This window comes from Petaurus breviceps, unplaced genomic scaffold (assembly GCF_028583685.1).
Source record: "Petaurus breviceps papuanus isolate PSGF00001 unplaced genomic scaffold, PetGlider_PUasm1.0 216, whole genome shotgun sequence".
In the NCBI taxonomy this organism is placed as follows: Eukaryota; Metazoa; Chordata; class Mammalia; order Diprotodontia; family Petauridae; genus Petaurus; species Petaurus breviceps.
In genome coordinates, this window is record NW_027185867.1 from 203,201 (window position 1) to 225,838 (window position 22,638).

Here is a 22,638-nt window from a genome sequence, read left to right on the forward strand (position 1 = left end):
GCTCTTCACACTAGAATTCAAATGCTTGGTAGTTTAGTTCAAGAAAGGACCTCAGTTTCTGGCATTTTGTCCTGCCAGATGATCTTCAGAATCTTCCTAACACAATTCAAATGGAAGCAATTTAATTTCCTAGCATAGGATTGGTATACTATCTACTTACACAGGCATATGGCAATGAGGTAAGTACAATAGCTCTGTAGACCTTCAATTGGGTAGTCGCTCTAATATGTCTTCTTTCCCACACTTTCCTTTGGAGCCTCCCAAACACTGAGCCAGCTCTGGCAATGTATTAGTCAACCTCTATCAATGTGTACATGCCTAGAAAGTATACTTCCAAGGTTAGTGAACTTAACCACAGCATTCAAAACTTCCTCATTTGCTGTAACCAATGGTTCCATGTAATGGGTGTAGTGGTGCTGCCTGATGAAGTATCTATGTTTTCTTGGTATTAACTGTTAGGTCATAATTAGCATAAGCATGAGAGAAATGATCTTGATGCATCTCAACTTCAGAGGCTGCATGGAGTGCACAATCATCTGTTAACAAAAAATCATGCACCATGACTCCCTTCACTTTGGTCTCGGCATACATGTAGCCTTTTCAAGGCAAAGAATTTACCATCAGTGCAGTAGCTGACCTAGATGCCTTGTTTGTCCTCACTGAAGATGCTTGACAACATGGCTGAAAATATCCTGCTAAAAAAAGCATGGGAGTTTGTTATCTCTTTTGGGATAGACATGTAGTATTGCTACTGCTAAGTCAAAGGGTTTCATAGCCCTTTGAGTATAGATCCGAATTGCTCTAAAAAAAAAGGTTGAATCTGTTCACAGCTCCACCAACAGTGCATTAATGTCTCACTTTTCCTACATCCCCTCCAGTATTTGTCATTTTCCTTCTCTGTCCTAGAATTTTTAATTTGCATTTCTCTAATCAGCAGTGTTTTAATAAGAAATGAAATGAGTACTTAATGAAGTTTAATTTAATGAAATAAGAGTATTTCATATGGCTTTAGATAGTTTTCATTACCTCATGTGAGAACTGATCATATCTTTTGATCATTTATCAATTGGGGAATGGCTGAACAAGCTATGGTATGTGATTATGATGGAATATAATTATAATACAGGAAATGATTAGCAAGATGCTCTCAGAAAAACCTGGAAAGACTTTGATGGGCTGATGCAAAGTGAAATGCAATATGTACAAAGTAACAGTAATATTATAAGATGACCAGCTATGAATGACTTAGCTATTCTCAACAATATAACAATCTAAGACAACTTTGTAGGATTTATGATGAAAAATGCTATCCACTCCCAGAGAAAGAACTGATGGATTCTGAATAGATTGAAACACTTTTTTTTTTACTTTATTTTTCTTGAGGGTTTTTGTGTGTGTGTGATTTATTTCACTATTATGAATAACATGTATAACATATCAAACTGCTTGCCTTCTGGATGGGGGGGAGGAAAGAGGAAGGGAGAGAATCTGGAACTCAAAGTTTTAAAATGAATGTTAAAAATTGTTTTTATATGTAACTGGGGAAAAATAAAATAAGAAATTAAAAAACAGAAAATAAAAAGCATAGGAACAAGCCACAGCTTTGTTTCACTCCACTGATGAACAGGAAAGTATGAGACCACTGTCCATTATCCAGAACCTAGGCAAACAGGTTGTCATGAAACTGACCTATAACACTGATGAACTTCTCTAGGTAAGCAAATTTTTACATAAATTTCCACTGTCATGACCAACAGTATCAAATGCCTTGGTCAGATCTACAAACATTGTGTATAGACCTCTGTTCTACTCTTGACATTTCTCCTGAAGTTGTAAGGCAGCAAACATTATGTAGACCATTCTCTGTCCTTTCTGAAGTAACACTGACTCCCAGGTGGGTTATCATGTTCCAGGTGAAGGATCAGCCTATTAAAGAGGACTCCGACTATGTATTTGTCACAGGACAATCTATTTTCTTTACCTTTATAGATATGGACAATGGAAAGATCCTTGAACTCCTGAGGGATAACCTCCTCTTGCCATATAACCCAGAAATTTTCAGTCAGCTTTTGTGTGACAAATGAAACCCCCACATTGTAAATCTCAGCTGGAATAGAATCAGTACCAGGGGCTTTGCTACATGAAAGGAGATTAATGACATTCAAAACTGCTTCTTCAGCTAGAACTTCAGTTAGGGAGAAACTGATTTCAACCTGAAGTAAAAGGACAAAAGCTTCAGCATTGATTGCTGATTGTCTGTTGAAAATACTGTGGAAGTGTTCAGCACGTATTTCTAGGATGAAGTCTTTTTCACTAATCAATGTGGCTCTATCAGCACCAAGTACCTGAAATACATCATAGGTCTTTGGCCCATAAATAGCTTTCAGGGCATCATAAAAGCATTTTGGACTGTTACTATCAGTATGAAACTCAATTTCATCTGCCTTCTTACTGAGCCAAGAATCCTGCATCTCTCTAAACTTCACTTGTACTTTACTTTTGATGGAATTAAATGCTGCCTTCTAAGGGATGGATAACTACTAAGGGATGGATGTTGCTAAACCCTGTGGATTTCCCCTTTTTTCATTTAACGTTGAAGTTAGCAACATATTGTTCCCAGTCAGAGAAGCACTCTAATCTGTTCACATTAATTCTTCTGGTGGTCATTTTGTCTTGGGGGCCATTGCTTTTGTTGAATGCGAATATTTAACAAGGAGAGTATAAATCTATGATCAGTCCAGCACTCTGCACAGTGCATCCACAAAGTTTTACTCCATTTAGGCAAACAGAAGTCAGTGTTGTTGATGAGGTCATGAGATCCACAAGGCTTTGGTAGTAAGTGACCCTTGCTGCTGCTCCATTCCTCCCAAGGACTCCCTACCATGTCTAATCTAAAATTAAAATTTCCCAGAATTATAAGCTTATCCTCTTTTGGAAGTCTTCATAAATTTTTTCTTTGTCCTCATCAGGGTTCATCATGGTGGGAGAACAGGCACTGATGATGATGGTGTGGCATTCTCCTGCAAATGGCAATCGCACTGTCACGATTCTGTCGTCCACTCCTTTTGATAGGAGATAGGATTGTTGACTAGATTAGTTTTGACTGCAAAACCTACACCAGCTCCACAGTATTGCCCTTCACTGCACTGACTCCAGAAAAATGTGTATCCAGCTCCAACTTCAATAAGCTAACCTTTATTTGCCAAGTCTTGTTTCACTCAGGGCTGCTATTTACATGTGATACCTGATGAGTTCTCTAACAAGAGCTGTTCTTCTTTCAGGTCTACTGGATTTTGTATGTTCTGTAAGAGTATACACATTCTGAGACACATGCCAATAGTGAGTGGAAGCAACTCTGCAGAAGTTTTGGTATATATTTTTTTGTTTTTCAACTGCAGGGTGCTGTGGTAAGCAGGCTAGGGAGACAATTTTGAGGATACTTTTTCTAGACCCCTTCCTAACACCAGGAGGTGAGCAGTGGGGTCCATAAAAGGCTGCTCAGACACCCAAGGGGTTGCTAAATCCCACTGCTGCTTCCAATCACAAGACAACCCTTTGGCCAGAGCTGCCTGTATGCAGGGTTGTAACTATAGCACTCAGTGTATCTGCACCTGCTGCTTTCATCATTTGCCTGTTGCCACAAAACTTTGAGATAGGTAAAATGGTATGGGGGAATATCTTTTGATTCATGCATAAACTGGATTTAAGTGAGGTTGAGTTGCACGAGTCATCAGCCTCATTCTTTCTTCCAGAGTCATCACAATCCAGTGGCAGGACAGAATCAAGACAACTAGTGATGGCTGGAGATGCAGCAGATGAATTTGGTGTCTTTGATGTCTAACCAAGCTCTAGGACTTCACAACCATTGGCACAGATTGTTCTCATTTGCCCATTCCACTAGAGGAAGTCTTCACAGGTTTGGGGTAGACACCTCCCTAACTCACCAATGGGTTTGAGACCTCTCAGTTACCCTCAACCTGGTTTAGCCCATTGGGCTTAAAGGTGTGGTAACTATGGTTGCTACAGTTTCTGGGAACCACAAGTGAGAGTTAAGTGAGTCGGGTAGACACCAAATGTGGAAAGCAGCTCTGAAAAGGACTCATCAGTCCTCACACCAGAGCTACTAATCTTCCCTAAACAAACCTACTCTATACAGTATGACTAGTTATTACAATTTTGAATGTGAATGGGATTAGCACACACATAAAATGAACATGGATAGCAAACTGAATCCAAAGTGAGAATCCCACAATATGTTGTTTATAAGAAACACACTTAAAAATGAGACACACATATAGTCAAATAAAAGTCAAAATAAAGGACTGGCAGAGAATATTATGCTTCAGTGAGTGCAAAAAAAGACCCAGTGGCAATCGTGATTTCAGACAAAGTTAAGGCTAAAATATTTTTACTTTAAAGAGATAAACAGGGAAATTACATTATAATAAAAGGTACCCAAGATAAAGAAGTAATATTGATACTAAACCTATATGCACCAAGCGGTTTAACATTCAAATTTTTAAAGGAAAAGCTAAATGAACTGCAGATAGAAAAACATAGTAAAAGTATAATAGTGGAGGGTTTCAAACTTCCCCTCTCAGAACTAGATAAATCTAATGAAAAAAGTAAACAAGAAAGGAGATGAATAACATCTTAGATAACCTTGACATAATAGATATCTGGAAAGAATGGTATTTTTACAAAAATTTACCATATATTAAAGCATAAAACCTTTATATTTCAATGCAGAAAAGAAGAAATATTAAATTCAACCTTTTTGGGTATGTGATTAAAAAAAACAAGAAAGAATAAATAAATAATCCCCAAATAAACACCAAATTGGAAATCCTAAAAATTAAAGATTAATATAAATCAGTGTAAGAAAACCTTGGTGTCTTTGATGTCTAACCAAGCTCTAAGATTTGTCTTAATTGGATTAATATTAATAACTGGATTAACAAAAACTGGAAGTTGGTTTTATGAAAAAACTAATAAAATAGAAAAACTGGCTAATATCCAAAAACAGAGAAGAAAACCAAATTACTAGTGTCAAGGATGAAACGTGAATATATCACTAATGAAGATGAAATCAAACCAGTTATTACTTGTTTTGCCCAGTTCACATAACAGTAAATTTAACAATTTAAATGAAATTGAAGAATACTTAAAATAATACAAACTACTGTAGCAGCAAGCACCCCAAGCCTCGCCAGGGTGGCTGCCAACAGAGGTTCTTGGATCTGCTTTGATAAAGGAAAGCAACTCAAAATGGGTTAACAAGCTTACTTTAATCAGTCAAATATGTATCATTTGCCTAGTTCAAGGGAAAAAGGTCAGCACCCCAAACTTAAGAATATACAGACAGAGAAACAGATCAAGCAGACGGTTTCCAAACTGTCCAACCATTACATCCATACCAAATCAACATCTGGGTTTTTCAAAGCGGGGGGGCTCTTAACAACAGCTTCCCAGAATCCAGATCAAATCACAGAACACTTCTCAAAGTGAGCCCCAAAACAAAGCTACACATCAGGGCTTATATAGCCTTCTCCTGGTTCAGAGAATGTAACAACCTTTTGGACCCACTAGCCAATCAAAAAGTATCTACTGAAAAACAAGCTTCCTACCCCAGGCTCCAGATGCACTTTAGCCCAGGGGAAGGGAAGATCTTAAAAATTTACATTCCCATTACAACTGTCCAGATTAACAGAAGAGGAAATAGAATATCTAAATGAAACTACTTAAGTAAAAGAAATTGAACACGCCATAAATGAGTTTCCTAAGAAAAAAACATCAGGACCAGATGAAATTACAAGTGAATTCTACCAAATATTTAAAGACCATATAATTCTGATATTAAATATTTGTAATAAAAGGCAAAGAGTCCTACTCTCCCCAACTCCGTGTGCGTGCATAAATATGTATTGCTTACACCTAAACCAGACGAAAAACAGAGAGAAAATTATAGATGAATTTCATTAATGAATATGGATTAAAAAAGACTACAAATGAAACACTAGCTAAGAGACTAAAACAATATATTACAAAGATTACACATATTGTCCAAGTGGAATTTATACCAGGAATGCAGGGCTGGGTTAACATAAGGAAATCCATTATCCTAATTGATATCAACAACAAAAATAACAAAAATGTAACTATATCAATAGATATGGAAAAACCTTTTGATAAAATATAATACTCCTATTTAAAAAAACAAAAGCACAGGTATAAATGAATTTTTTTTAAATGATAAGAAGCATCTACCCAAAATCATCAGTAAGCTTTATCTGTAATGAAGCTAGAATTTTCACAATAAGCTCAGCAGTGAAATATGGATGCCCATTATCACCAATATTATTCAATATTATACTAGAAACACTAGTAATAGTAATAAGAAAAAGAAATGGAAGGAATCAGAATGGGCAACAAGGTAAAAAAAACTATCCCTCTTTGCAGATGTGATTGATATACTTGGAAAATCCTAGAGATTCAACCAAAAAAGTTAGCTGAAACAACTGATGTTAGAGGCGGCTAGGTGGCGCAGTGAATAGAGCACCGGCCCTGGAGTCAGGAGGACCTAAATTCAAATCCGGCCTCACACACTTAACACAAAAAACCCCACAAAACTAGCCCTGTGACCTTGGGCAAGTCACTTAACCCCAACTGCCCTCCAAAAAGCAAAAAAAACCAAGTGATGTTAGCAAAGCAGCGGAATAGAAAATAAACCCACATAAATCATCAGCATTTCTATATATCACCACCAAAAAAACCTTGCAAGAAGAAATCCTTTAAAATAACTGTAGGCCTTATAAAATATCTGGGAGTATAATTGTCAAAACAAACCCAAGAAGTACAGAAACAAAATTACAAAACACTTTTTTTAAACAAATAGATTTAAATAAAAGGAGAAATATTAATTTCTCATGGGTGGGCAAAGTCAATATAATAAAAATGGCAATTCTACCTAAACTAACTTCTTTATTCAATGCCATCACAATTAAATATAAAAAATATTTTATTCAAATAGAAAAATAATAATAAAATTCATCTGGAAGAACTAAAGGTCATAAATAGCAAAAGAAAATTAAAATGTAAAGGAAAGAAGTTTGACTATACCAGATAATCGAGGTTAAGTAACTTGCTCAAGGTTACATGGCCAGTTATTTCTGGGTGTGGCGCTAAATATTTGAGCCCGGATTCGATCCCCAGGTCATCCCTACACTGGAGCCGGTGCTCTTACTCGCTGAGCCACCTGGCCGCCCCTAAGCAATTGAGGTTAAGTAATTTACTCAAGGTTACACAGCCAGGTGTTTCTGGGTGATTGCTAAGTGTCTGAGCCCGGATTCGATCCCCAGGTCATCCCGACACTGGAGCCAGTGCTCTTACTCGCTGTTCCATCTGGCTGCCCCTATACCAGATCTTAAACTATATTATAGGGCAGTAATAATAAAAACTTTTCTGAAACTGAAATAGAAAGATACATCAGTGGAACAAAGGAGACATGCAAAACACAATAGTAAATGATTATAAGTAATCATGTGTTCAACGAATGCAGAAATTTAAGCTTTTGGGAGAAGAATTCACTATTAACTAAAAAAAATGTTCAGAAAACTGGAAAGCAGTTTGGCAGAAATTAGGCATAGGTTAATATCTTATACCATTTACCAAGATAAGGTCAAAATGGACACATAACTAGATAAAAAGGAATATAAGAGAAAACTAGAAAAACATGGAACAGATTACGTATCAAACTTGTGGACAAGACAACAAATTACTGATAAACAAGAGAGAGAGCACTGCAGGATATAAAATTGATAATTTTCATTGTAAGAGAAATGATTATTAATAACCAATTATGGGAAAGATCCAGGTTTTTTCCATGTCTTATTTCCCTATTCAAAGTCCAGACTTTGAAATACATTACTGATCTCTGCCAAAAATTTACCCCACTTAGACCATCTTATCTAGGTGAACTCCTGTGTTCTACTCAGGTTTGGGTTAGGACAAATTCTTTGATTAAATTGCCAAAGGCTGGGGGTGATTCAGAATCAAATGACATGATCAAAGTCATCTCCCCCAGTACCTCATCAAAATAGGTCCATCACTCATTATTATATTATTCATTTTCTCTCATTGCTTGCTAGCAAATCAATTGACTGAAACCCTGAGGAATACCAATCCCTCCAAGGACACAAGCTTTGAGTGGGTTCCATGGAAGGTCTTTGGTATATATCATTATATATTAATAATATGCTAGCATATTACATTACAGTATGATTAATTACTCAGAAATTATGTCTGTGAACTTTTTAAATGTCACAATTACATTAAATTAAAAAGGGGTTGTACAAATAAAACCAATTTACCCAAGATTAGAAGGAAAGCAGAAAACTGGAAAGAAAATTTTACCAACAGTTGTTTGGATAAAGATCTTACATTTCAAATATATAGAGAATTTTAACAAATTTATAAAACTGAGTCATTCCCCAACTGAAAAATGGTCAAAGGACATGAACAGGCAGTTTTTTTATGAAAAAATCAAAACTATATACAGTTATCCCTTCTACATGGCGACTTGCCCCATCACAATTGTGATATCATAGCTCACCATAAGAAATTAAATGGGAATTTTTTGGTAGTTTTGCAGAAGCCACAGACAACATGTGAAGACCAGGATTTGACACAGAGGCTATGACCAAATAACTCAAAATTTATAATTATGTACTGTCAACACCCCATAAAAGAAAAAAGAAAAAATTCAGACTTCTCTATTACAAAGGAAGGGCTAAAAAATTTTACATGGATTTTCCAGATTGCAGGGACACCACCTCCTAACTTCTATGATGTGGAAGGATAACTGTATAGTCATGTGAAAAAAATGCTCTAAATCATTATTGATTAGAGAAATGCAAATTAAAACAATTTTGAGATATTTTAGTTATCAGACTGGCTAAAATTACATAAGGGAAAAATGACTAATGTTGGAGGAAATGTGGAAAAACTGGGATGGTTTTTGAAACTGTGAACTGATACAACCATTTTGGAGAGCTTTTGCATTGCTTTCATTGATCCTAAGGAGTTATAAAACTATGTGTTCCCCTGGACCCCCCCAATACCACTAATAGGTCTGCTTCCCAAGGTGATTAAAATTAAAAGAAAAGAACTTACATGTTCTAAAATATTTGTAGCAGTTCTCTTTATGGTGGAAAGAACTGGAGATTGAGGGGATGTTCATCAATTGGAGAATGAGTAAGTTATGGTACACGATAGTAATGAAATACTATTATTTTGTAAGAAATGATGAGCAGCTAAATCATTAGTAATTAGAGAAATACAAATTAAAACAACCCTGAGGTAACAACTCATACTTAACAGACTGGTTAATATGACAGAAAGGAAAAATGATAAATGTTGGAAAGATGTGGGAAAATTGGACGCTGTGGGTGCAATAACTTCTTGGATCTGGACTGCAGTCTAGGGTGGAGGTCCTGGGGTGTGTGTCCAGCCTGCCTGAGCGTGTGGAGACCTCAGAGAAGGCACCCATCAAATACCTCTGGCAGCTGAGAAAACCCCAGCGTTTGGGACAAAAGCTCCCGTCTCGTGGCAGAGTCCTATTGTGGCAAAAAGCCCAGGGGTCAAGGGACTGAGGGGCGACATGACCAGGCAAAGGAAACAAAGCAGACAGAAGATTCCAACATTAGACTCCTATTTTGGGGACAAAAAGGAGCAAAGCATGGAACAGGAGGAAGACAGTGAAGTCAGAACTCCTGCACCAGAAGCTTCTAAGGAAAATACGAGCTGGTTACAGGCCATAGAGGACCTTAAGAAACAGATAAGAGAAGTGGAGGAAAAATTGGGAAGAGAAATGACAACAAAGCAAGAAAATTACGAAATGAGAGTCAACAGCCTGATTGAGGAAAATAACACCTTAAAAAATAGACTACCACAAACGGCAAAAGAGGCTCAAAAAGGCAATGAGGAGAAGAATGCCTTAAAAAGCCAAATTTGCCAGATGGAAAAAGAATCTCAAAAGCTCAACAAGGAGAATCATTGCTTCAGAATTAGATTGGAGCAAATGGAAGCTAATGACTGTATGAGAAATCAAGAGGCTGTTAAACACATCCAAACAAATGAAAGAATAGAAGGCAATATGAAATATCTCATGGGAAAAACCATTGACCTGGAAAATAGATTCAGGAGAAAGAATTTAAAAATTATTGGACTACCTGAAAGCCATGATCTAAGTAAGAACCTAGAAATCATACTCCAGGAAGTTCTCAAAGAAAACTGCCCTGATGTTTCAGAACCAGAGGGCAAAATAGAGGTTGAAAGAATTCACCAATCACCTCCTAAAAAAGATCCCAAAAAGAAAACTCCTAGGAATATTATAGCCAGGTTCCAGAATTCCCAGATTAAGGAGAGAATATTACAAGCAGAGAGGAAGAAACAATTTGAATGTTGTGGAAACACAATTAGGATAACCCAGGATCTGGCAGTTTCTACACTGAGGGATCAAAGGGCTTAGAATATAATATTCCGGAGGTCAAAGGAGCTGGGATTAAAACCAAGAGTCACCTACCCAGCAAAACTGAGTATCAAGTTTCAGGGAAAAATATGGTCATTCAGTGGAATAGAGGACTTTCAAGCATTCTTGCTGAAAAAACCAGAGTTGAATAGAAAATTTGACATTCAGATACAAGAAGCAAGAGAAGCTTGAGAAGGTAAACCAGTGAAAAGAAATCATAAGGAACTTATCAAAGTTGAATTATTAACACTCCTACATGGAAAAACAATAATTATAACTGATGAAACTTTTCTCAGTAGTTGAAGGGAATAGAAATAAATATATGTTTATATATGAGGGTATATGGGCATATGAATACATGTGTGAATGTGTGTATATATGTTTACAGGTATACAAAGAGGGCACAGCACCAATTTAACAGTAAGGGATGATACTTAAAAGGTGAAATTAAGAGGCGAGAGAGGAATATGAGAGGAGTTGGAGAGAGAAAGAATGGGGTAAACTATCTCATATAGAAGAGGCAAATATCTATCTCTCATATAAAAGGGTTACAATGGAGGGGAAGAATAGGAAGGCAAAAGGGAATGGGTCAACCTTATTCCCATTGAATTTGGCTTGAGGAGGGAATGAAATACATACTAAATAGGATATATCTCACCCTCCAGGAGAGTACAGGGGGAAGGGGATGAAAAGGGGCATGATGGAAGGGAGAGCAGGCTAGAGGGGAGGGAATTTGGGAGCACTCACTTTTAAAAAGGGACAGGATCAAAGTACAGAATAGTACAAGTGGGAGGTGGGATAGGAGGGAGGGAAATATAGTCAGCCTTTTACAATATATCTACTATGTTATTGTTTTGCATTAGCCACACATGTACAACCTATACTGAACTGCTTATCTTCCCAGTAAGGGTGGGAGACAAGGGAGGAAGGGAATAAATCTGGAATTCAAAGTTTTAAAATCAAATACTCATATATATACTATTATTAACACTATTTTACATGTAATTGGGAAAGAAGATATACAGGCACTGGGGCATAGAGATCCAGTCGAAAAGTCGAAAGGGGTATGGAAGAAAATATGGGAGAGAGCAGATTGGAGGAGGGGATGTCCTGTGGGACTGCTATTTTGGGGCGGTGGGTAGAGGAAAAAAGGGGAGAAAATCTGTAACTCAAAATCTGGCGGAAATGAAAGATGTAAATCAGAAGTTAATAAAGAATTTGAAAAAAAATATTTTTGATATGAATGTAACTACATTTAAATAACATTAATGTAATAATTATTAACTTAATTTATATCATCTATTATTTTTCTGTTATTATGAATGTTATAAATTCCTTTCTTTTATGAAATTATTTACACATAAGCCAACATACCACACTACAACTGTCTTAATCAGGATTCCAAAGAACATTTGCCAGTCTATTTAATTATCAATTGAAGATGTTGTTTTAGCAAACTTTGTATCATACTGATAGAAAATTGAACATAATTTACAAAAACTGCCTTCTTTACTTGAGAACTAAAAAGGGATGAATGGCTAAAAGCTATAAAATAATGAGGTTCTGAGGACAGGTACAATATAATCTATAAAATGTATTACAATACTAAGGGTGAAATATTAACTTTTAAAAACCTACCAAAATTTGAAGATATAAAAATGAATAACACTGAAAAACAAAGAAGTTAGCTTCTGAAATATATCTGACCACTTGGTAACAAATCTTAAGGAAGAATACTACTGTAAAGATCAGGTTTAATGTTTAAATTTTTTGTAAGTGTATGTGACCATTTAGAATTTCAAGAAAAATGAGAAAGCATTTATATTTAATTCATCTTTATTCTGCCCATTTATCACGCTCATGCAAAATAAAGAGATATGATGATATGATGTGATGATATACTTAGAGAATCCTAGAGAATCAAGGAAAAAACTACTTGAGATAATAAATAAAATTGGCAAAGTTGCAGAATATTAAATAAAACCACATAAATCCTCGGCATTCCTATATATTTCCAATGAAATTCAACAACGAGGTAGAAAGAGAAATCCCATTGAAAGTTACTGTAGACATTATAAAATATTTGGGAATCTACCTGCCAAAACAAACCCAGGACCTATATGATAACGACTACAAAACACTTTTCACACAAATAAAGTCAGATCAATTGCTTGTGGCTGGGTCGAGCTAATATAATAAAAATGACAATTTTACCTAAATTAAATTATATATTTAGTGCCATACCAATCAATTTACCAAAAAACTACTTTATACAGCTAGAAAAAAATAATAAAATTCATTTGGAAAAATAAACGGTCCAGAATATCAAGGGAATTAATGAAAAGAAAGGCTAGGGAAGATGGACTAGCTATACCAGATTTCAATCTGTATTATAAAGCAGCAGTCATCAAAACTACTTGGTACTGGCTGAGGAATAGAGGAGTGGATCAATGGAATAGATTAGGCACACGAGATTCAGCAGTCAATGACTATAGTAATCTATTGTTTGATAAACCCAAAGGCCCCGGTTTTAGGGATAAGAACTTAGGGATAAGATTTGACAAAAACTGCTGGGAAAACTGGAATACAGTATGGCAGAAAATGGGCATAGACCATTATCTAACACCATATACCAAAATCAAGTCTAAATGGGTGCATGATCTAGGTATAAAGGTTGATACTGTAAGCAGTCTCATAAAACAAGGAATACTTTACCTATCAGACTTGTGGAGAGGGAAAGACTTTATCACTAAACAAGAATTAGAGAACATTATAAAATGTAAAATGGATAATACTGACTACATAAAATTGAAAAGCTTCTGTACCAACAAAGCCAATGTAACCAAGATTAAGAGGGAGATGGGAAATTGGGAAACAATCTTTACAACCTATGTCTCTGACAAAGGACTCATTTCTAAAATATACAAAGAATTGAGTCAAATCTATAAGAATACAAGTCATTGGGGCGGCCAGGTAGCACAGCGAGTAAGAGCACCGGCTCCACTGTCGGGATGACCTGGGAATCAAATCCGGGCTCAGATACTTAGCATCACATCCAAAAATAACTGGCCATGTAACCTTGAGCAAGTTACTTAACCCCGATTGCTTAAAAAAAAAAATATACAAGTCATTGCCTAATTGATAAATGGTCAAAGGATATGAAAAGGCAGTTTTCAGAGAAAGAAATTAAAGATATCTATACGCACATGAAGAAATGCTCTAAATCACTATTGATTAGAGAAATGCAAATCAAAACAACTCTGAGATACCACATCTCACCAGTCAGATTGGCTAAGATGACAAAACAGGAATATGACAAATGCTGGAGAGGAAGTGGGCAAATTGGAACACTAATGCATTGCTGGTGGAGTTGTGAACTGATCCAACCTTTCTGAAGAACAATCTGGAATTATGCCCAAAGGGCTATAAATAATTTCATAACCTTTGATCCAGCAATACCACTTCTAGGGTTATATCCCAAAGAGATCATAGAAGTGGAAGACAGACCCATATGTACAAAAATATTTATAGCATCTCTTTTTGTGGCAAAGAATTGGAAATTAAGGGGGTGCCCATCAATTGAGGAATGGTTTAACAAGTTGTGGTATATGCATGCTATGGAATACTATTGTGCTTTAAGAAACGAGGAGCAGATGGACTTCATATTTACCTGGAGAGACTTATACAAACTGATGCTGAGTGAGAAGAGTAAAACCAGGAGAAATTTGTATACAATTACAGACACAACGTATGTGTGATGACCAACTTTGATAGACTGGACTCTTCTCAGCAATGCAGTGACATAAGTCAATTCCAAAAGATTCATGATGGAGAGATGTCTACATCCAGAGAAAGAACTAGAATGAACTGAGTTTGTATCCAGATTGAAGCAAACTACCTGATCATTTTCCTTTTCTTGTTTCATTTTATTTCTTCTTTACCATTTCTCATTTCATCTGATACAATCCGTCTTTATAACCTAACTATAACTATAACTCAAAGAATTGTGGAACTGAATCTTGTAAACTAAAAGTAAACAAACAAATTACTAAAAAAAAAAAAAAAGTAAAAAAATAAAGAGATTCCAATATGTAGTTTGTACTCTCTACTACCTGCCAAGTAAAATTTAAACTCCCTTGGCATTCGATGCCCTCTATCTACCCATTCTGAAGTTATACTTCACTTTAATCCCTTCCATGTACTTGTAAGGCTAATGGAATATAAGATCTTCCCTGTCCATTAATAGGTCAATGTGACCAACATGTGTTCCCTTTATTCCTTGGAACAGGGGCCGTATTCCCAGGTCTAAAGGTACACAGGTATTTCAATCATGGATGTCTTAGTGCTTTGAGCTCCAGTCCAGCTCACAGCTGTGACACATACTGAGTTGCACAGAGCCCACACATATATTCAGGGAGATTTACATTTACATTGTTAAGGAGCTCCCAGGCTTTGTGAACTCACGTGTTCCCTGCTCTGGTGATTAGGTATCTATTACTCTGTTTAGACAGCTGGAGCCCTGTTTTACTGGATTCTTCCTTGGATACTCACTTGTGTCTACTTACCTGTCTGCATGTTTAATTAAAGTAAGATTACTGATCCCTTTGAAGCTTTCTTTCCTTTAGAAAAGCAGATCAAAGAACCTGTGGTAGCAAGCCCTTCTGGGTGCTGGTGTTACTGGTCTTACACCTCCACAGCAGTTGCAAGTATCATTAGCAATGTCCCTTTTAGCTCTAAATCTAAGAACATCAGTGACTAAAACTAAAATTATCCACAAAGGAAAACAAAAATCCACTGTTTGAATTTTTATGGGCTTTAGATAGGTAAGAGGTAGGACTTGAGTCCTGGCCTTTCTGGCTACAGAATGAGAAATCTATTCACTATCCCTCCTGTATCAAATGATCAATCGACAAATGACCAATCAATGAACAATCAATCAACTTCAAACACTATATGACAAGCACTGTCTATCATAAACAACTCTCTCTGTCACAGTAAAAATTTCAAGTGATCTGACTAATAATGATTCACTCTGAATAAGTGCATTTTTCTAGATAACTAAGGGTTTAAACCCTTAGTCTTATCACACTGGTAACACTGAGGTCTACTGAGGTATGTATTTTTACTTGCTCTAAGGTCACATACATATCAGAGTATTAAAAATATGAAAAATTTTGACTATGGCCTAAACAATTCTTTGGATTTTTTTTTCTTTAATACCATAAATGAAGAGAGGATGATTAGAAGTTCCTGTTCATGAACAATTAGAGAAAAGACCATCACCTAATTCTTTGAAACTTGTTACAGAGATCATACAAAAAATGCAGATGTAGTTATTCAAATACCTTATGTGATGGAAAACATTTACGAATGTACTGCATAGTGCTACTTACTGTCACTATATAAAAATGTGGCCGTAAGGGGCAGCTAGGTAGACCTAGGATCGGTTCTGGCCTCAGACACTTAACACCCACACAAAATAACTGGCCACATAACCTTGAGCAAGTTACTTAACCCCAATTGCTTAGGGGCGGCCAGGTGGTACAGTGAGTAAGAGTACCGGCTCCAGCATCGGGAGACCTGGGATCGGTTCCGGCCTCAGATACTCGGCCCCCACACAAAAAAAACTGGCCGTGTAACTGAGCAAGCTACTTAATCCCGATTACTTTAAAAATATATATATATAGCCATAAAAGAAATATAATAAATCCTTGTTGAATGAAAATAAATTGCCACCTCAATAAAAGACATTTTAGATATCTATCTGAAATTAATATTCAGATGTTAATCATCAAAAATAAAACCTGATAGAACACACCTAACAGGTGAGGAAGAAGTTACATTAACGTAAGTTATTCTTATTTTATTTTTACCTATAGTCAGGTTGTCTACTTATGGGATGCTCATCCCTTGTCCATCGATAGCTGGGTTCATCCTGTAACATGAAAAGATATTTATTACACATTTGTATACTTTAATATATTACATTTAAATTATTTTGATTAAGCACTGGTAGAATATGACTATGAAAATAAAACTATGACTGGAAGTATTTTAGATAAACCAAGCATATTTGAAAATCTGTGCCAGATTTGGAGCCAAAGGGCCTGATGACTAGACTTGATGGGGGGAGACCTCTAAGGATCCATTACAGTTATAAATCTATGAATCTCAGTGGCTAAAACCAAAATTATCTTAAGAAAACAAAAATCTACTTTTTGAATATTTATTTGCCTTAGATTTATAGATAAAATATTTTAACAACTAAAAGAGAAGGCTGGCTGAAAAGAGAAGATTATGAACTACCCAACTAATTTAAGAATCCAAGTTAGCTTATTCTTTTTAATCACTGTTTGACTTAGTTTCCTTCAACTGTATATTCACAGAATAATAATAGCACCTACCTCCCAGTGTTGTTCGTAATGATCAAATGAGATAATATTTATAAATCATTTTGCACAGTGTCTGGCACATAGGATGTACTATAATAGATGCCAATTATCATCATCATCATTACAACTATTCTCTGCCCAAGACAAACTGTTAGTACAAAAAAATATTAATTTGTTACAGTCATTGCCTATTTTCTCAAGTATTATTTCTCACTTAAGCAAGTGCACTGACATCAAACTCAATCTTGTTTGCAGCTTTTACAAATTCCAATTTGCCATAATTAAAGTAACCAGCACTAAAGAAAATATTCACCCTACACCCCAGATTCTAGATCTATAATTCTAAAAAATGGATATTCAATAGGACAAAATGGCTTTTTACATTCTCCTGAAAGCAGTCTGGGAAAAAGTGTTCCTGCTTAAAATAAGGATTACAATAAAACTAACTTGGTTACATTGAAGTGACATTAGTTACATTTTTAGCAATTTATAAAAACGTAAAAATTCTTCTCATCCTAAAAAACCTCCTATGGGTGTTATCTCCTACCAGAAGTTTTCTGTAATAACGCCCTGAGAGAAAAGTGATCTTTATTTCTTCCCTTCCTCTCACAGTAGTTTGTGTTTAGCACTATATCTCCTATCATACTTATGTTTACATGCTTAATTATCCCTTAATAGAGTGTTAGGTTTTTTGAGAGAGTTTCTGGAGGGGTTTCTTTTTGGTAATGCTAGAACCCAGCATTTAGCAATCATGTTTGATGATTTTGTACTCATTATACAGCCATTTGGTAAACACTGAGGATCTTATTCCTAAAACAGAGATACACTTGCAAATTGCCTTTTAGGGGTGCCAACAAAGGGTTGAGAGATGTGCTTCTAAGGTATTATATATAGATAGATATAGATATAGACATATAGATATATATAGTTCACCAGCCCTCTCCACATGATTATCAGTTAACATCAATTAATCAGGCAAACAATTAGCTTTTAGAAAGGAGTATCTACTAAATTGGTATAGTAAGAAGTACTGATACTAAACCAGACTTCTCCCTTCAAAATTTGGTGATACACTTTCCTTCTAGAATGGCACACTAAGGGAAAGTGAACTCAAACTTCGACAAGATATGCAGGAATAGAGTACCTTCTAGATGCAAAGAATTCCTTTCTTCATTTTGTCTAGAACTCAGTAAGTCCCCTGTAGATATGATGAAATTTTTCTGTTTTTTTTTTGTGGAGCTCCTGTGTCTTGAATATACTGTTGCTAACTAACTGGGGCAACACTGGTGAACACGCCCTTAATTCAAATTCCTCTAAACACTCAAAACAAGGTTTTCTGGCCAAGGGATTAGATAGGAAAGATAATGAATCCAAGACACTCACATCACTCCTAAATAAATTCTTTCTCAAGAATTTGGCTTGATTCTGACCTCAAATCCCTTGATCCTGAACTGAACTGCAATTAATAAATCACAGGATGTGACCATGTTTCCTCAACCAATCCCAATATATTTCTTAAGCAACATCATTGCAATTCATCCACTGGCTTTTAAAAAGATCTAAACTGATAAAAAAAAATTTCCTATTTTTCTTTTCTCTTTTTTATGTTAAAGACTCCTTTGGCAGTATATGTTTTTATGTATAATATTACAAAGGAAATCAATTATATTGAAAAAAAGTGTAAGAATCTCCTAAAATCTATCCACAGACCTTTTGGGAGTCTGTGAACTCCAGTATAAGAATAGCTCTATAGGCAGGTAGGTGGCATAGCGAACAGAGGACCAGCCTGGTAGACAGAAGTTCTGAGTTCAAATCCAGTCTCACACACTTGACACTTACTAGCTGTGTGACCCTGGGCAAGTCACTTAATCCAATGGATATCCCCCACCCCTCAAAAAAAGAAAAGCTAATCTAAATCTGGTTGCAGTATCAGCAACTTTGCAACTGTAATTTTTTAAACTCACCAATGAGTTTCAATAAATAGGATTTCAAAATATCAGGAAACAAATCTAGAAAGTACAAAGTCTTCGACAACAGTAAATAGTTTTTTAAAAAGTCAATGAAAGAGTTTCAGGTGTAGAGAGGACAGAAAGTAGACAGGAAACAGGGGCTTTATTCTACTGGCTTTCTGGGACTAAAGAGAAAAGGAGTCCAATCGCAAGACTGTTAAGATTCTCAAAATGATCTGTTACTCAGAACTAACAGTTTGGGTTGGTCAGTACTCATTTCCAGCCATCAAGAAGATGGAAGATTTCCCAAGGACAATGCCCCTGTTCCCAGAGAAGTTAATCGAAAAAAACAATTCTGCTCAGTGGCTATGGATACTGCTCCACAAGAATCAATTACCTCTACACTTTTTAATCATAACTCTTCCATTTGTATTACATATAATCTATGGGTAATGATGAAGTCATAGTGTCATATGTGGAAATTGTTTCTCTGTAAATCATGAAATATAAGAAGAAACTATGGGACTCTGAGCTTTCCTTTAGAGAATTATAGTAGACAAATATGTATCATAAAATCAGTTTTTAATCATTCTGACTTCAGTGAAAACTCAGAATTTCACAAATTTCACACTGTGAATCCGCATTTACAAACATTACAAGGGAAGCTTCAGGCCCAGTTCTCCTACAACATTGTCCTCCATTATTCACCCTCTTATTGCTCATATGCAACTGGAAAATTTTTGCTTTCCACTCACATAGCTCCCAACTGCTCCTTGCAGAGGCTGAGAGACCCCATTTATTTTTCATTTAGATGTGACAAGCCCAGTAGTTTATTTTCATCAACTGTCTGTATATCTCTATATTTTATCCACTACTCGTTTGATGTATAGAAGTAGTTTGAAACTCATTGTTTCCTTGTGGTAAGTGATTGAGATGCTGCCTCAGGATTTAAGACACTGATGAATGGCGCTATTTTGGACTTTAAACATGCTCCTTGGCAAGGCAGCTCTGATGGAGTTATCTTTTTTCCATGTCCTAAGAAGGTGTTGGTACTTTGTTTTCTTGAATGTTGCTCTTTAGACTGGGCTGACATGTTTTCTTGTGTCTTCAGTGTGGCTTTCTTAATCAATGTTGTAGGGAGAGTGAATATTCCTAAAGCCTGTGAAGCACTGACATTACAGCACCATGTTCACAATATACAGTCGTAGGAGGAGCAACCACAAAATGTAATTTACTTATAAATCTCCTCTCTGTACACTTGCCTGCCTTAGAGAAAAGAGAAGAAATAATTTTACAAAGGTTTTTATAAAACTTTTTAAAAATTACTATTTGGAAGACATTTGGAAAAGGGGACAAGTTTTTAAATGAGCTCTTTAAAATCCATAAGAATATGACAATTACTTCTTCCTTAAAAAATTAAAATGGAATTTTTCATTTTTTTCAATGGCAGAGAAGATATTGGCAGTCTTATCAAGATGTAGATTTTACATTTTTCTTCTTGTTCCCAGTGAAACTGGACAAAAAGTAAAGCAGACAATGCCATCTACTCATGAAATGTTGTGTTAGCCACAGTCTGAAAGCTCATCCTTAATTTTTTTATACAACTCTGTCTTTTTAGCTCTTCCTTTGACAGGGCAGGCCTTATTCTGAATGGTTTAGCATCTGAGAGCTAAATCCTACTGCATGCACTTCATTTCCTTCTCTGCCTTTTCCTTCCCACTCCCACTGTATCCCCTTTCTTGTGCATTTCCCTAACCCTCTTTTTGTTACTTTAGGTTATGCCAGCTGTGCTGCATGTAGAGCAAGAAACCATATTTAGTAGTTGTAGCATTTATGAATTGTTGCAGTTATATATTACTGAAAATGCAGACTTTTGTAATGATGTGATCTTTAATAATGCACTACAAGTATCCATTGTATTTTAGCTATTTTAGTAGGGTTTGTTCAAGAAATATGAAAACTATAATAACTAAGTTGACTTTGCTCATCTTTGAGGAGACCTGCCACTGAATGCTTTATCTTGTACATCCATGTTACTTCATACGTGCCAGATCAAGTGATGGGCATAAAAATACCAAACAACTAATCTCAAAGATGTTGAATAAAGACCACCTTTTTTTCCAAAAAAAAAAAAAAAAAAGTCAATGAAAGAACAAACTCTAAATCCTAAACACTTAACGATTTAAATTACCTAAGATTTTTAAAAAAAATTATGAAAACCATATTATTACTGTTGAGAAAAAGAATCTGTTAATCTTGCATCCAATAAAACAACAGGAAAATGGAAACTTTGGATTTCCTAAATTTAATCCAAAGGCACAATGAATTAAAGGAAATTACAATGTCCATTCTCATTTCCCAGCTCCCCTGAAGGATACCTTTCTGTTAATTTATTTCTTGATTAGCATGGCATTATGGAAGGAGTTTTTCTTGAAATCAAGTCCTACTTCTGAGACATAATGGCTATGTGACCCTAGCTAAGTCACTTAACCTTAATGTGGCCAAGGCAACATTCTGAATAGTTTACTAGATTCGTCTGACAGGAGTTCACCATATCACTGAAATCACAGGCTGGTCTAGTCCCCATTCTTTATCCTTCAAAAAGAAAATGAACTTCTAAACCCAAAAAAATAAAAATAAAAATGCCTAAAATCTGGGAGCATCCATTCAACAAATGGTCATAAAGTATGAATAAGCAGTTTTCAGAAGAAATCTAAAAGAAAAAGGATTCTAAATCACTGTGATAATAAGAGAAGTGCAAAGTAAAACAAGGTAAAGTTGATAGCAAAGGAAAACAACAAATGCTAGAGAAGCTGTGAAAAAACAGATATATTATTCTGTAAAGCAATTTGGAGTTAAGCCCAAAAAGCTAATGAACTATGCACTCTTTCACCCAGTAATACCACCAACTACAAGGTCTCTATTTCAAAGAGTGCAAAAAAAGTGGAAAAGAATCCAAACAAAAATGTTTTTCATGGTGGCAAAGAACTGGAAACAAAGGAATGGAAGAAATTATGATATACGGATATGATGTAATGCTATTGTGATTTTAATGATGAGGAGGAGGAAGAGGCAGAGAAAAGGCAGGACCTAGTCTAAGCTCTCCCAAATCCCCCTCCAAAAAATTTTAAATAACACCTCAAAAGAAATTTCACAAGACAAAGTGAAAGAATTTTCCAGCCCGACAATTTAGTTGTGAAGGAAATATATTTCTCACTCAGGTAAAGGGAGAGTATAGCCCACCACAGGCAGTATCCTGGCAAACCAGCAGGAAAACCCTACCCCAGCACAGATCAGTAAAAGAGGCTCACTGTGGCCCTGACAGGGCAGGGCAGCAGCACAGCAAGGCAGGTGAGAGGCCTCCAGCTCCGGTGCATCAGGTAAGTGGCCAGGCTTGGAGGCTGCAGCACAGCAGGAGAGACTAATACCAGATTTACCAGCATAGTCGATAGTAGGCAGGAGATCATCAACCCCAGAAGCCCAAGAGAAACAAGCAAGTGAGCAGGCCCTGAGACCCTGGTACAGCAGTTAAGTAGGCAGCTGCCTGGGCAATCAGTCTAAGAAGCTCAGAACAGAGGCAATATTACCCCAGAAACAGAGGTCAAATTTAAAAGCTACAAAATAGGCTGGAAAGACGGGGTTGGGGATGGAGAGAGAGAAAAAAACAACTTGACCATAGAAAACTACTGTGGAAACAGAGAAGATAAAAATAAAGATAGATAGATAGATAGATAGATAGATAGATAGATAGATAGATAGATAGATAGAT

General features: G+C 36.0%; 1 protein-coding gene across 7 annotated transcripts in view; it reads right to left on the minus strand.

Annotated features, from left to right (window-relative positions):
* The window catches only part of PPHLN1 (periphilin 1), a 189,065-nt gene that overhangs the window by 120,733 nt on the left and 45,694 nt on the right, over positions 1-22,638 (minus strand). For all 7 annotated transcript variants that reach the window (XM_069094200.1, XM_069094198.1, XM_069094196.1 and 4 more), the window contains one exon: positions 16,402-16,463. In XM_069094200.1, coding sequence (XP_068950301.1) covers positions 16,402-16,463 — 62 coding nt within the window. The remainder of the gene's footprint in view (positions 1-16,401; positions 16,464-22,638) is intronic.